Source organism: Cannabis sativa, chromosome 6, assembly GCF_029168945.1.
Source record: "Cannabis sativa cultivar Pink pepper isolate KNU-18-1 chromosome 6, ASM2916894v1, whole genome shotgun sequence".
Classification (NCBI taxonomy): domain Eukaryota; kingdom Viridiplantae; phylum Streptophyta; class Magnoliopsida; order Rosales; family Cannabaceae; genus Cannabis; species Cannabis sativa.
This window is the reverse complement of record NC_083606.1, coordinates 54714039-54730896: the sequence shown is the minus strand read 5'-3', so window position 1 is coordinate 54730896 and position 16858 is coordinate 54714039. Positions and strand designations below refer to the sequence as shown.

At 30.9% G+C, this 16858-nt stretch overlaps 1 protein-coding gene across 1 annotated transcript; it reads right to left on the bottom strand.

Annotated features, from left to right (window-relative positions):
• Positions 1–1415: 1415 nt before the first annotated feature.
• On the bottom strand, positions 1416–7736 carry LOC115725133 (RNA-binding KH domain-containing protein PEPPER). The gene is made up of 6 exons (XM_061117299.1): positions 7176–7736; positions 6407–6665; positions 5074–5225; positions 4539–4988; positions 3852–4046; positions 1416–1995 (listed from the first exon to the last, which is right to left on the bottom strand). Exons 1-6 carry the CDS (start codon positions 7545–7547, stop codon positions 1810–1812), a joined length of 1614 nt encoding a protein of 537 aa, XP_060973282.1. The 5' UTR covers positions 7548–7736; the 3' UTR covers positions 1416–1809.
• Positions 7737–16858: the final 9122 nt, after the last annotated feature.

Below are 16858 nucleotides of genomic sequence, written 5' to 3'. Positions count from 1 at the left end.
AAAAAAAAAAAAACACACACACACACACAAAAATAAAAATAAAAAAAATATTAATCACAAATACAATCAAAACAACGCACAATGGATACTAATAATTTAAAAACAAAATATAAGTGTAAGTTTCGAACCTAGAAACAAAATAATAAAAAAGTACTTAAAAGAAAATTTTTGTAATAATATAATGAAACTATTTTTTTTATTCTTTTAATGAAATTATTTGTTTCTTTCAATATTGATGAAACTGAATTTTAAAGTTTGTATTATTTTTAGATTATAATTTTTTATATTGTTTTTTTTAGGATGATGTTGATGAAGCTGTTTTTTTTTCCTGCTGCTTTTAATGAATAATTAGTTTTTAACAAAAAAAAAACAAACAAAGAAAAAAGAAACAATAGTTTAAATAAAAAAGCAAGTTTAATTTCTGTAAAAAAAAAAAAAAACATTAGATCATTTTTATTTATTTATTTTAGTGTTTTATATTTTTTAAAAAATAAATACAAATTTAAAGATTTTTATGGCATTCCTTATGACATTTTCCCATATTTATAAATTTTTTTTTAAAATATGTCATATTTAGTATAATTAAATTTTTATGCCATATATATTAAAATTTATCTTTATTTCCTATTTTTTGTAAAGGGAAATTTGATTTTTTATGCTTACATTTAGTTAAAAAAAAAAATTCTAAACAAATAATAACTAATATTTGTAGGATATGACAATTTTTATGATATCCCTAAAATACCCCCATTTACACCATCGGACCACCTATCGAGCCACCCATCGGACCACCCATCGGGCCACCCATCGGACCACCCATCGGAACCATCAGACCACCCATCGGACCACCATCGAACCAGATATGCTACACATTTTTATTTTTATTTTGGTACATACAAAAGTAGCATCAGGTGACCATCGGACCACATCGAACTACCAATTTTTTTTTTTTTTTTTTTTTTTTTTTTTTTTATGTTTTTGCACTGAAAAAAGTATGAGAAATTTGAGAGGGATATTTTTGGGTTTTAGATAAAGTGGTCATACATTTTCAATAGTAATATGTATTAGTTTAGAAATAAAATATTAAGTATATACAAATATAGAAAATCAAATTTCTCTTTGTAAATAGCCCTATTAATTTAGAATTCTAGAATTTTTTTAATGACGTGATAATATAGTAGTGTAATTAAGATTTGTTAAAGTATGCTTTCAAAAAAAAAAAAAGTATCAAAACAAAAAAAATATTTTTTAAAGAAGTTTTGTAACTTAGTTCGTATTTGAAGTGATATTTGAAAAAATTACTCAAATAAAATTCACTAGTGAATATCGTACATTAGTTATTAAGAAATTTTTAATATCATGATGCAAAACGTAATGTTGGTCTACCTGCATCATGATATAGAACAATCCTTAAATCAAAATAAATAATCATCGAATCGAACTATATAAATAAATTTAACAAACAAATAAGTCTTGCAGAATTCCCAAGTTCTGGTCACAAAACCCCTTGCCCTCCCCCACATGCAACTTCTAAGATTTACTGCACAGAATCATGAAGCTAAAACTACTACATTGCATTCCTCTGTATTCCTTTCCAAGCTTCTATCCAACCTAACAGAGTACCAGCACTGGAAGAACGACCAAGATACACCACTTAAAAAAAATGCCGGACTCACTATGGGGAAACTTTACAGATGCTTTAGACTTACCATCAAATTTCCTTCCTTTTTTTTTCCTATTCAGAGTTTAATTCGGTGGTAATAAATACCTCATGGGAGAAACTGCCAATTAGTATGTGGATTTACCATTTCAAAGCCTGAATGTACTGTAACCTCCAAGATTGGAAGACCCATATCCACCATTGTAGGGCTGTGACGGTAATGAAGTCGGAGGGTAGGAAGAGCTGCTCAATTGAGAGTACGAAGATCTCAATCCAGTAGTATCTATCCTACCATAGCTACTCGAAAGTGATTCTTTGTGATTGCTCATAACTTCCTGCAAACACAAAAAGAAACAAACCAACAACATGACGTCAGCTTTCTTTCTCAAGATTTATCACTCCATATATGGAGTGCATCATGATTTGCAGCTAGGTATTTGCATTGGCTTTATTAACAGTCCAATCACTAAAATGCTTTGCCTACTAGTACAAGTCATCATACAGATTCCCAAAAGAAAATAGAACCATGATAAAAGCCAAAATAATTACGGAATTTAAGGGTAAGTTGTGGGAAGTTGGATTTTGATGGGGACAGAAAAAAGAAAAAAGAAAAGTAAAGAAAATGTAGAAAAATAAATTAAAATAAAAATTCAATTTTTCATATTCAACAATAAGAATTTTTTTGTTAAATCAACTATTTTCCAATACAATTCTTTCCATTCCAAACATAGTAACTTGATTTTTTATTTATTTCCCACACTTTACTTTTTCCTACATTTTCATTACCTCTTTCTTTCCCCCACTAAAATTCAACTTCCAAACATAGCTTAAAGAAATGACAATTCCATTCCATCATCTTTTCTCTCACCACTTTCACCATCACCACTACAACCACCTCTACCGCTTTGCTCTCTCTACTTTCCATCCTCTCTCTACACTCTCCCGAATTTGTCATTCCCTTTCACACTACTTACGATTTCTTACCACACTTCATCCAACACACTCTAGGCAGCCTCCACCGTCTCTCAAAAATTCTCTCTCGGGTTTCTTCTTACATAAATTTCTCACCTTTCTCCATACTTTATTTATCTCCCCTCTCTTACAGCTCTCCTTTCTCTGCACTTTATCTCCACTACCCTCCCCTCTTCCAACTCTTTACCATTCCACGTCTTACCTCAATTCTAGACTTAACTATATAAATATATAATATATTTGTAAAATCTGCAATAATGAAAGTCCACTTGACTATATATTAGATCAACTAAAAGAGTATTTTGTTAAAATAAAAAACAATACTATTTTGAATTTTGTGTTTTGCAAAAATTACTAACCAGATTCGAATCCTATATTTTTCAAAATAGTACAAAATAATACCATAATCTCAATTTTTGTCTTTTTTTTTTTTAATTTTTTTTTGTAACAAACCTGAAATCAATTTTTAATATAAACAAATACAAAAAAAATAACCAACCTAGTTACAACACCTTCAGATCAGGTTGTTACTATGTCGTATTTTAACTAAAATTTAGGTCTAAGATATTATTATGTTCTATTTTGAACAATGCAAGATCTAAAATGTCATTAACAAAACAAAATAACTTTTGTAAAACACATGAATAGACATGTCATTATTCATTTTTATTCAATATTATCAGCATCACCATTCTCTCACGGCAATCAAACATCAAACGAAAATAAATCGGTTGCTTTCTTTGGGAAGGTTGATTAATTATTTAGTAAAGGGATGCAGCAAAAAAAATAAATCCTAATGTATTCAAGCTCCCAAGGAACCGTTAAGTGATTTACTCATATTAGTTAGATTAGCCCAGGCAGCGATTTGAACCCCAGACCTCTTGCACTACACACCAATTCAACCATTAGAGTGTTGCGCAGATGTAGTAATCAATGATTTGACCATTCATTATTACATTCACATTGCAAGAAGACCAAGGTTCGGGTCTCCACAGTTGGAAAGAAGCCAAACAATATATGAATGATAAGCAAAAAGACATCTAAGTTCTTGTGGGCTGCAATGAAATTTTCGATGGCTATACGTTTATATTTTTTTTTTTTTTCTAAAAGTAAAAGAATGGTCAACTTTTTCAAACTGATTCCGAAATGAGCAGATATGCTAAATTGTCTAGTATTTCATTGATTGTGCAGGGAGTGAGTAATTGATTTTAATAAGCACCTGAATTAGTTGTTGAGCCAACTGAACTTGTGTTGAGGTGCCTTTGATTTCCACAGTGATTTCATCAGGAAGCCCCATACTCTCTTGCACAGTTAGAATGGCTCCACTGGTACGCCGAATGTATGCAATATTAGATCCTTCAATGCCAATAATGTCTTCCGCATAAGCAAGTGGAATTTGCATAGTTTGTGCAATCTGATTGGAAGAAAAGGAACATGTTATCATGACTTCTAACCAAAAGTAAGAACGTGAAACAGAGGATGAGAATAAAAAATACTAATGCTGGTCTCTTAGTCATAGGGGGACTTAAGAAGATGATACATGTACCAAGGGTCTTGTGCAATTTCAAAGCATTGCACCTTGTTTTAAATCCAATCAAAAATGAAATCTGATTCTCTTTCACCATAATCACATATTCACCTCCCTTTTTTTTTAAATCTCTTTTCTTCATTTCTTTCCTTTTTTTTTTCACTTAAAACGAAAAGTGGACCTTGCTTCAGAAAGTACGAAATTGTAAGCTTATAGGATTTAAATGAGGAATCAAAATGGACAAAATTGGCCACTGCCCACTTCAACATACTATAAAATTGGAACAACAGACCAGATATTTCCAAATAAACATAATTGAATGGAAATAGTAAGTAGCATTGTGCAAACTATAACCTATTATCATTTACACACACCAACCTGAGTAACAATGGGAGCACCAGTACGACCGAGACTTGAAGAACCGAGACCTGAAGAACCGAGTCCTGAAGAACCGAGACCTGAGGAACCGAGACCTAAGGAACCGAGACCTGAGGAACCGAGACCTGAAGAACCGAGACCTGAGGAACCGAGACCTGAAGAACCGAGACCTGAGGAACCGAGACCTGAGGAACTAAGACTTGAAGAACCGAGGCCTGAGGATCCAAGGCCTGAAGAACGAATTCCAGGAAGTGACGGATCTTGTCCATATAGAGAAATTCGAGCTGATGGAATCTGTGATTCCAATTGATTTTCACGATCAAGAAACAAAGATTCCCTCGTTGCTGATAGAGGATAATTAGCTGCAAGTCCAGTTTGAGAAGCACCGTGAGCTAATGGCTTGTCTGCCCAGGTCTCTACATGTTGTTCTTGTGAGGATGGCACATTGTACTAAAATGTTATATTCCAATTATCAGCACACAACATGACAAAACAATAAAATGTAAAGGGATACATAAATGAAAATTAATCTTACAGTTTTCTTCTCAAAAAGTGGAAGAACACTATGATCAACTAAAAATTTCCTCAGATGTGCAATTACTGCTTCCAGAGCTTTGAGAACCTTCAACCCTTCACCCTGCAACTCAACAATTCTTTCATCTGCAACAGCATAGTATGGCACCTCATCTGCTAGCACAAAATTTAGCATGATTAATTTTTTAAAAAAGGGCAGTCATTAAATTTAGCATAGAAAGAAGAGCTAACCCACACAAAATTTGACATCAGAAACATGTGGCCAGGTGAATATAAATTTTTTATACAAAATATCTCAAAACCCAACAATCTTTCAAATATAGGAAATTTTTAAATATTTCTAAGTAGATCCCATGATAAATCCATAGGAGCAAACCATGGGTCTAGTCAAACTTTACATAGCTTTATATCATTAAGCAAAGAAAACAAAAGTGTCAAAAGACATTCAAACTCACAAATAGTAAGAGATTACATGCACAACAAAAGCTTAGTTTCTAACTAAAGCCGCCTAAGGTTTTAAGAAAGACCTTAAACCACATATCGAAAAATAGTACAAACCACATTCAAAGAGTTGTCTATAGTGTTTTACATATACATGATATTGGTGTACTCAGAATGACAATCATAAGTTCTCCTGACAAGAAACACAACTTCTATTCCGAAAATAAATCGACGGCCCTTCCAACTAAAATAAAATAGCAATAAAAATAATGAAAAGAAATACTATCTCTTAAATAACGTTGTATTATGTATGCCTTAAAAGAATAATTATTTCCTTTTCAATTATATCGGTAGAAATTTCCAAAGAAAACAAAGGAAGATCTCCACAAAATCATGGCACTTAAACTTCAACCCAAAGTCCATTAGATTCTCAAGGAACAAATATAGTTTCATCTCAAATAGATCAAAGATAACAATACAAGCAGCAGACACCAAACTATATTGCTCCTATTTTTGCCTATATGTATCACCGCTTCAAGATAATTAAATCACTGGCATGTTATAGTTAGTGTATAACCAAACAAACTCATATGCAAATTGTATTCGTTATAGAAACCACAATAAATGCGAAAATTGCTATCTTCAAATCCTGCACTACTCAAGTCATGATACAAATAGAAGGCTACTATCCATATGGCTTGGAGGAAAAAAAACGACTAAACTAAAGAATCTTTTCTCTCTAAATAGATTTGTCTCTTCACTAGATGAAAATACTAGCGGTTCTTATCAAAATAATAAATGATAAGTAATTGGCCTATGGAAATGATAAGTAGTGGCCAATCATATATATCTTATTAAAATGAGATAAGATATTATGAACATTAAACGCATACCTCCTGACAATACTCTGACAGATGCACCCGAATTCTCCTGTATGGATTTAATCAATGAACCTTGTTTTCCAATTAAATTTATCGCTTGTGTGGATGCAACCAACAATCGAATTGAAAAGAATGCAGCTCCAGCAGCTCCAGGCACTTTGCCATCAACCTCACTCTCAGATAATCCCGAGACACGTTTAAACACCCTTATAACAGCATCCATTGCTGGCGAAAGTGTAATATCTGGCTCTTCCTTTCCCGATATCAACACCTAAAAGAATTCACATTAAAAAAAGACCTAACCGAAGAAGGTAAATTTGTAACCATTGGCCTGTGAGGAAAATCCTCTTCCATATAAATTGCCATTTTGGCTTGTGGGTTCTCAACTATAGAATTTGACACAATCATCTAAGAAGCCACAAAAATTTTATTTAAACAACCACACTTGCAAACAGCAATGAACATTGGAGAATCTTGAAGGAAAGTAATAGCAATAGTAGAACCAAACCAACCCAAAAGATAAATTAGCCCCTACTGATTCAATGAACTCCCTTTTCTGGTGAAACTAGGTCAACCGCAACTCTTGGGATGCGAAAACAAGAAATTCTGGTGACTACCATAGCAAAACCTCTCTACAATGTCCATAGAAAGATCCCATTTTTATTGGTACCCTAATATATTCTCAACATCCAACACTAAACTAACGCATTTACCCAAATTAACAAATAAATAAATAAGCAGATTCCAATCAGGGAGGGAGAGATATGTAAAGAAGACTCACGATTCGATCAGGAGTGCCTACGGCGCCATCAAGAACTCGAATTCGTGCACGCGTCTCTTCGCACATCTTCTTGATAAGCTCCCCCTTACGACCAATGATGCTACCTACCTTGACCACCGGAACAATGAGCCTGAACACGCAATCTCCCGGCCAACCAGGCCATCTCTTGTCAGCGGCGGTAATGGTAGCTGACGGGGGAGCTGAGGCGGACTCTAGTTGGGACTCAGTAGAGGGTGCCACCGCTGTTTCGGCCTCAGAGGCGGAGGTAGTAGTCGCCCCCGTTTCGGTTACCGTATTGGTGGGAACAAGAGATTGCAAGACCGATTCCGGCGCCTTTGCGACGCCGTTCACGGCGGGTTCGTTAGTCGCCATGGGAGAAGGAGAACGCAAAAGAAGTTAGGGTATGTAAAGTAAAGGGGTTTAGAGAGAAAGAAGAAGAACAGAAAGAAAGGGCCAATTTTTACAGATGAGTTTTTAGGGTTATTAGTCAAATAGAAGTGGATATTCCTTCCTAGTCTCTACTCTCTACCCACAATTACACAGTTTGGTTCACTCTTTGCTTTTATGAAACAAAGTCCAATTATTTTTTATTTTTATTTTTTTTTTCGAAAATCAACTACTTTTAAATGTTTCTAAAATGATTGCAGCGCTAGTTGCAATAGGAGTTTTTATACGATTTTTTGTTACAATTTAGGTTGCAACATTATTTGTTATATGCATTACTTATGAAGGGATACTGAATTCCTTACTGCTTATAATGTGCATCTGAATAAACAGAAGACATATCTCTCATTCTTTTCAAGAATGAAATAGAGATAACAGTAGAATTTTCTTCAGTTGAATAACTTTCTGGTAATTTTGAATTTACAAAGTTATATATCTTCACTGATGGAGCTTGAATTATTATAGATTGGTTTTTACACTTTTCTAGAATAATTCCTCCACCCCCAGAGTAACCACCATCTCTCGGATCCTTTATGAGTTGGTGTAGATATAAGGACTTCTAGTATATACATCCTTATCATCTAACATATATGTCACTTTCAGAAATTTTTCTTGACTGTCTTTAAATGTTCCTTGTTTGATTACATCTTAGATAGCTCCCACTCAACAGTAGGAGTCTGGTTAAATTCATACATAGAAGTACATTTAACCTTTTACTATTGTTTTGAGGGACATCTTATTGTGACATATTATCTTATAGATTAAGTCATCAACATAGCAATCTAGTATAGTATTAACATTAGTGTGAAATACTTGCTTAAGATTAAATAATCATTAGAGATACCATAAAACTTTTCATGAGGATTAAGAATTTTTGCCTAAGTCATTCGAATAGACTATGCAAGAATTCTACTATCTTACTCTCAAAATTTTGATAAGTTATTTCTATCCATATGAATGGTTAGATTTACTTTCTCAGTTGTGTTCTAAAGTTCATATCACAAGTGTCATCCAAATGAAGATGAGTTTAGAATTTTAAAATTCTCCCACTCAAATAAGGTACTGTGATACAATGTCAAAGAACTTTTATTGGTATCAATTTCTATTACAACAGTAATATATTAATTGGAACATAAATTAAGATCAAGAAAATGTTCTAAATAATTTGCTAATTTATTATATTACATTCATGTTTAATTAAAATATGTGTGCCATAGAGATGTTGTGGTGTATTGAGTACAGTCTAGAGTTCAAAATGAACTACATATTTCAATAGTTTAGTCCACCCCTAAGTGATATAGAGATAATGTGGAGTTATGAATATAATCCAGAGTTCATTAGATGTAAAAGATTGTTGGACTGCATATTATTCTTAACTTTTTCCACCCCTATCAGATCAAAAGATCTTTTTTTTTTTATTAAACAAATTCTTAATAATTATTTTAGAATTAACAATTATTCATAAACATAGAATGGAAATTCTAAGTGTTTATGTAGTATTAACTCTTTGCAGAGTTTAATATACCATAGAATTTGTATCGATAATAAAACGCCAACACATACAAACATTATAAACATTAAATATAATTGGTATGGCATACACAAGATTAAGTAAACGAAGCTCAATTCATAAATGTGATTCATTAAAAGAGAAATTGTAATGCCCTAATGCTAAGGCACACTACAATGCTTTTTCAATTACAGTGCAATCTTTGCTAATCAAAGAATTTTCTTGAAAAACATGTCAAATTAAAACTTTTATATTAATTATTAAACTTTATAATATAACAAAATATTTACAAGTGTCGGGATCCCCTTTTTAAACTTTTAAAAGTTAATATTCTAAAATACACGTATTACAGGTCGCACAACGACTACCAAAATACAATTCTCAGATGTCCCGAGACCGAACACTCCAGGTCGCGCTGCTTTGACATGTACAATCTCACCCTAGCTCAGGTTCACTCTATCGGAAATATTTTACCAGGATCTAGATTTACTACCATGTATGTTTCATTAACATCCTAATATGAATTCTAAAACAATGAAATAAACACATATAAAGTTTAGGAAACCTTACATTGGGTGCAGCGGAATATAATGACTCCTTCCGTTCAGATCTCTAGCCCTTGATTCCTTTCTGTAGTAGAACATAATCAAGATCTGAACCTGGATCTCTTTCTCTCATTCCTTGATGCTGATTCTCCTTCTTGTTGGTTGGATTCTACACAATCTTCCATACTATGATTGAGATACCACTTGATGTGTGTGGGCACTACTCATTCACTCAAGGCTATTTCGAAATTGAAGAGAAGAGAAGAAGAGATAGGGGCGGCTATCAATGGAATAGGAGGCTCAGGTTTTCTTTGAGAGAAAAATAAGAAGCTTGTCTTAGTTTCCTGAAGCCATCACTTTCAATTTATAGAATGTCATCTAGGTTTAGGTTAGAATTGTATAGCATTAAAATAATGAAAATATAAATGGTATTTCCTATACAAAGTGGCCGGCCATATTAGGGTAATGGGCCTCACTTTGCAACTTTCCCATTTTGTCATTATTCAATCCAATTTTCTCAAAAATGCCAATTTTCCAATTTAACCATTTAAATGCCAATTCTAATTATTTAATAACTAAAAATTAATTATGAAATAATATTGTCATTTAATATATTTATTAATTTAGACATATAAAGTCTCTTAATAAATAAACCTAGAATCTCTTTTCTTTACAATTTCGCCCTTGTTTAGTGAAAATTCATAAAGTAGACATAGTCTAACTTTAGAATTATAATTGATTAATCAAAATCAATTAACTGAGTCTTACAAGCAGTATGGTCTCAACTAGTATGGGACCATGGGCCTATTTAACCGAGCTTCCAATAAGTCAAACCGAATTTACCAAGTAAATTCCCTAACTTATTAATTCCTTATTGAATCCACACTTAGAACTTGGAATTGCACTCTCAGTCATATAGAACGCTCTATATGTTCCACGATATAGATACGCTATTAGTTATCCATTGTTATAATCCTAATTTGATCAATGACCCTCTAATAGATGATCTACATTGAATAGGAACTAAATTACTGTTACACCTTCAATGTATTTTATCCTTAAAACACTTAGCTCCGTATAAATGATATTTCAACGAAGTGAAATGAGATCTCTACCATTTATCTCTGTTTAGCCAAGCTCGAAGGATATCATCATTTCACTTTTAAATTCCTATAGAAGTTATAGACTCCATATTTATGTTAGCGCTCCCACTCAATTATACTATCATGTTCCCAAAATGTACGTATCACCCTAACCCAAAAGTAGGCTTAGCTAACAAATCAAAGAACATGTATAATACTCTTGAGATCGAACCTAACCATATCAGGATTAAGATCATTTGATCTAGGATCAACAAGTGATATTGAATTGAATAGATATTACAGTAAATTTTAATATATCTAATCAAAGTTCAATATCGGTCCCTTCCGATGTATACTCCATACATCCGATACTGGTAAACTTTGCCAATGCCCTAGAAAGGACATAACACTTATCCAAGGTGTAAGAATACCTATCGCTGATTATCATGTCGATCTAAATCCGATGGTGACAAATCAGGGAATAAACTTTCAAACATATAATTAAGATTATATTCCACTGTGCTGACAACACTATAATCATTAACAAATTCATATGTTTTGGACTTAAATAGAATTCATACATTATATATATATAATCATGAAATAAATCATGTGAACTATGCAACATAAAATGTTATTTCTAATCTTTATTAATAAGTAAATATGATTATATTGAAATGGATTTTATTTAGGGCACAAAACCCAACAAACTCCCACTTGCACTAATATAAAACAAAATGTGCATTTCAAATAATCTCAACACCTTGATTTACAAATCAAGTGTAGTAGTAGTATACTCCTCGTAATAGGATCTGACAGGTTGAATTCAACACAACCTTTTCTCCACCATTACTCTTCCTTAATCACAAAATCCTTGATATTGTGAAATTCCTCTCTATATGTCTACTCTCTTGGGATACTGGATTCTATACTTTTGGCAACTACTTTTTGGTTATTCAGGAAGTAACACTAGCAGTTAAGATAAGTTGGAACGGTGCCACAAATGTATAGAACTTTCCTTAGACTGAATAAGTACCTTTCCTGCATCTTTAACATTCAGTCTCTCTCTGGTAGACTAAGAGACTTCAGATAGGTTTTTACACTTCTCCAAAATCACTACTCCACCCCCAGAGTAATCACCATCTTATCAGCAGACTTTCTAGCACAAAAGCAAGTCTCGAAATCTAATGTGGTGTAGTCTAAGAGTTTTAAACACACCCTTATCGACTAACATATAGTTCCTCTTCTTAATCTTAAGATTTACTTGATTATCTTCCAATGTTCCTCTCCTATATTAATCTGATACCTACTCATTACTCCCACTCAACAACAAGTGTCTGATCTAAGGCATACTAAAGCATATTTGGGACCTCTCACTGTTGATTTAAGGAATTCTTTCATGGCTTTATCTTTTTTGGAATAGTTGAGACTTTTCCTTAGATAAATAAAATCTATGTCTAGAAGTCGTGAAGCTTCTATAGATTGCCATTAAAAAAAAATGCTTCATCATCTTACTAAAGTAAGTTGCTTGCATTAGAGTAAGTAATTACCTGGTGTACCACAAGCCATCAGTTTAGATAAACTCAAACCTATAATACTAGGAACAGGAAGTTTTGTTAAGTCCATTGAATAGACTTATAAACGAAAATTTCCTTTCATGTCCTTGTAATAGAAAACTTTAGGTTACTTCATGTGAATGGATTAAACCATAGTTCTCTTGGCTTTTCTTCTTAGTTTCTTATTTTTGACAATCCATTACTTGTTTAAACTTACAATGGATTTTAATCACTAGTGTCTTCCAAGTCATAAGAAGGTGAGTTCCTAGAAACCCTCCCACTACGACAAGGTACCGTGAATTATGTCTAAGAAAACTAAATGGTATTGACCTCTTTAGTTGTGTCAAGACAACAGAGGCAGTGGGATCATCATATGTAGAATAAGATGATAGAACACTTTTGGAATCAAAAAAAAATTCTCCATTATTTGCTACTTTATTTTCAGACTTAGTCATTTTCTTAGAAAAATTGTATTTGTTTAAACAAACACTTTCTTATCTAATGACTATGGGATGGTCCACCCCTAATCACTTAGAATAGCTAACAAACATGCAAACCATGGTTAACAGTTCTAACTTTTCTTAAGATTTCGATTAGGTCATCCATGAATCTAGTAATGGTTTACACTAAGTACCCAACCATTGCATCATTCTGAAATTGTATTACCATAGAAGGACTTAGACAACGACTAGTAACTAATCATCAATATGCAACTCGAATTTCTGGGGAGGTAAGTTTGGATATAATTCAAAATCAACTTAATGATCTTTGAACTGCATATCTACTAACTATTTCTCCACCCCTATCAGTTCGCAAGATCTTTAACCACTTACCTTAATGGTTTTTCACCATTGCTAGAAATTCATGAGATTTTTCAAACATTTCAAATTTCTTTGCATAAGGTAAAATCTAGAGTGATCGTTTTAAGAATATAACGAAAAACTCATATCCACTCCTAAATGTACATCCATCTGCGAATGAGATGAACTTATTTTCAGCGGATATAGGCATATTAACTGTTTGCAGAGTTTGATCTTGTCAAAACCACTATGAACAAGATACAAATGCCATAGATTTATAAAAATGTGGTTGTAGTCTTTTGATGACTTAGGTTTAGTTACATTAAAGAGTTCTTAGAATAGTGCAAGTGGATCCTGGTCACAAAATACTAAACTCATATTATATACTAACATACAGTTTGAATCCATTGATAGAAAATGGTTATTAAACACTTGTGAAAGTGTAACTGTATAATGAGTAATTCTTTCTTGGACCACCACTACTAATTTAACTCTAAGTCTGATTTGCCCATACAAGTAGGAGATTTTTAAGATTGAGGATTTATATCATTTTGGGATAGAATTCCAGGAATATAATCATATGCGTCATTTAATTTCTTAAGAGAAAATATAGAATGACATGAAATGATTTATAGACCATTCATCTAATGATATGTTATTGAGCTAATTCGAAATGAATAAGCTAAGAGGAATTAGGATAATTTCGTATTTAAATAAGAATCCAACGATGCTTCATTTAGCGAGAGTCAAAGTAATCTTATTTATACAATCTTCTTGTTTCATATTGTAAATACTAGTCTAAGGTGTCATCAATTGATGAACAGCTAGATGTTGCATTTACAATATTTATCTTTCGAGATCTAACACTATTATGTTTGTCTAATGTTGACAATCCATTAGGGATTTGTCCCATTAGAACAACAAACCAAGTTAGACCAACAATAAAGATTCGAAATTAAACTACAATTAATAACAGAAAATAATATGGTTCAATATAAATTCATACACAATTCAGAAATTATTAAAAATATAGCAAGTAGGAATGACAAGTGAAAATACTAAAATATACAATCCTAAATAATTTCTAAGGTCTTCAACAAACTGATATCAGTGTCCCGTTTAGGCGAGAGTCAGTGATACCATCCATTGAATAGAGTTGTCAGCTCATCTAAAATGATAAACATTCTAGCAACCTTTTATTCGATCAAGATTGGAATCCAGCGTTGTCCCGTTTAGGCGAGAGTCAAGGCTATTCTATCTTATGAGCTTCCACCATTGTTTCATACTCTTGTAAGTCTTATACAGTCGCCACCATTAGGGTGATCAATACTATATAAAAAACTTACAAAAATACTTATCTTTCGAGATTAAACGGTGCTAACTTGCTAATGAACGTTCCTCCATTAGGGAGGATTACTCACTAAAACAATAGCTATGTAAAACCAACAATGGAGATCGAATATCCTAATAATAAAGCTCATTATTTAAAGTGTATTTTCTTCTAATATTTATTTTAATTAATTTATTTTAAATATATATTTATTTAATTAAAATTTCCAATTCAGAATGAAAAATTCTAAATATAAATTTTAATTTAATATTTATAAATTATACTTAGATGATATGAAAATAATATGAATTATTTCCATCTTAGTAATAATTTCCAATAAATATTTAGAAAATTATTTAATTTAAGTTGTTTCAAAATTAATTTACAACTCAAATTTAATTTTCTATAAATATATATATTGCATTTCGAAAATTGAAGTATATAAGAATACTACTTTCGAAAAATGCTTTAAAATAAAATAAAAATAAATCCTGGAAAAATTATTCTAATTTTATGTTGGCCCAAAATTAATTAATAAAATTAATTTACAACAAAAATATAATTTTCCTGTTTAATTAAATATTTAAGAAAAATTTCAAATATTTAAGTATCATGATGAATATCAACTTAAATATTAATTTTCTATTTAATTAAATACACTAGAAAAATACTTCAAGCAAAACAGATAATAACTGCCTAGACTTTCATTGACTAATTAATTCTTTTTCTAATTATAATATATTTTAGTTCATTTATTTTAATTAATCATTAAATGAAAAAATCATTGATTTAAGTTGGTTCAAAAAAAATTCAACTTTAATCTATTTTTCAAATAAAATTCAAAAATTCTACATTTAAGAAATGTAATTTCGAAATTGTGGGAAAAAGATTAATAAATAAAATAAAATATATTTTGAAAATTAATAAAATTTAAGTTATTCTGAAATAAGATTTCAAACTTAAAATAAGTTTCTATTTAATTAAATATCATGAAAATAACAATATTTAAGTATCATGATGAAAATCAACTTAGATATTGAATTTTCAATTTAATTAAATGTATTAAATTCAAGAAATAAATAATTAAGTATAGAGGAAACTTAATTATTAATTCTAGTTTAATACTAGGAAAAATATACTTAACTTAGATTGTACCAAAATTAACTATTAAACAATTAATTTCACAATCAATGATATTTTCCTATTTTAATATTAAAAATAATAACTAGAATAGAAATAACTATCTAGAAAATATCTCAATTTAACTAAGTATCTTTTCAAAATTTAGAAAATATCTAATTTAAGTTGTTATAGAAAGAATCTAAAATAACCAACTTAAAAATTTCCAAATAAAATTTAATTAAATATCAAAATTAAGTTGTAACTACCCAATTTAAGAATATTCCATTTTAAGTTTAACAACTTAAAAAAAATATCTCTAGAATCTTCAATAACCAACTCCTAGAATTCCTCAACTTAATTTTAAATTCAAAAGATATTCAAATTTAAGTTGATAAGAAAAATTAGTTAGTAATAACTAATTTATAACTTAAATAGGAATATTTAATGAAATAATTAAAATAAGCTTCAAAAAGAATCTAGTTAGTTAAAATTCTTTATTTAATTAAATACAAGAAAATACAAATAGTTTATCTAGAAATTAATTCATTAAACTAAGTGTGTTTTTCTTAAATTAATTTTAAAAAAATGAAATTAATTATGTTGCTAATCAATTTTATTAGGTTAAACTAATTTAATTAACCTAGTACAGTTATCTAAATCAGGCAAATGGGCCTTCACAGTTGGGGTAGTTCATGTGAGAGGGAGCTGGGTTCAGTATGTCGTATCCACTTCTATTGGCCCCCAACTCTCACACAAGGCCCAAAAGAGAGGAATTTAACCTTAAAATAAATAATTGTTATTAATTGAATAGGCCCAAAAACTAAATGGGTCTAAATAAAATCTATCATGGTGTGACATTTTATTTAGAAACAACCTATATGCATCTAAACATAAAGTAAACATATAGGCTCACACATGCACACAGATTTGGATGGATCCTATCATGTTACTAGGTCATACACAGATGAAAGAAGAATATAAAATTTACCTGTTACAAATTATTTACTTGACCTATTGACAATTGAGCCATGGGTCAAATAACTTAAAATAGAATATTTTATAAAAAGAATTTAATATCTGACCTTAGATTTAAAAAATAAGATAAAATAATCAAATTTTATAAAAAATAAGAAAAGAAGTAAGCAAAAATAGATTTTTACCTATTTTCAAATTCAAATTACACTAATATCTAAAATTAATTTTAAAAAATCAAATTAATTTATTTCTGATAATTAGATTTGAAATATGAAAAGTAAAAATCAAAAGACAAAACTACACAAAAAATCGGAAGTTA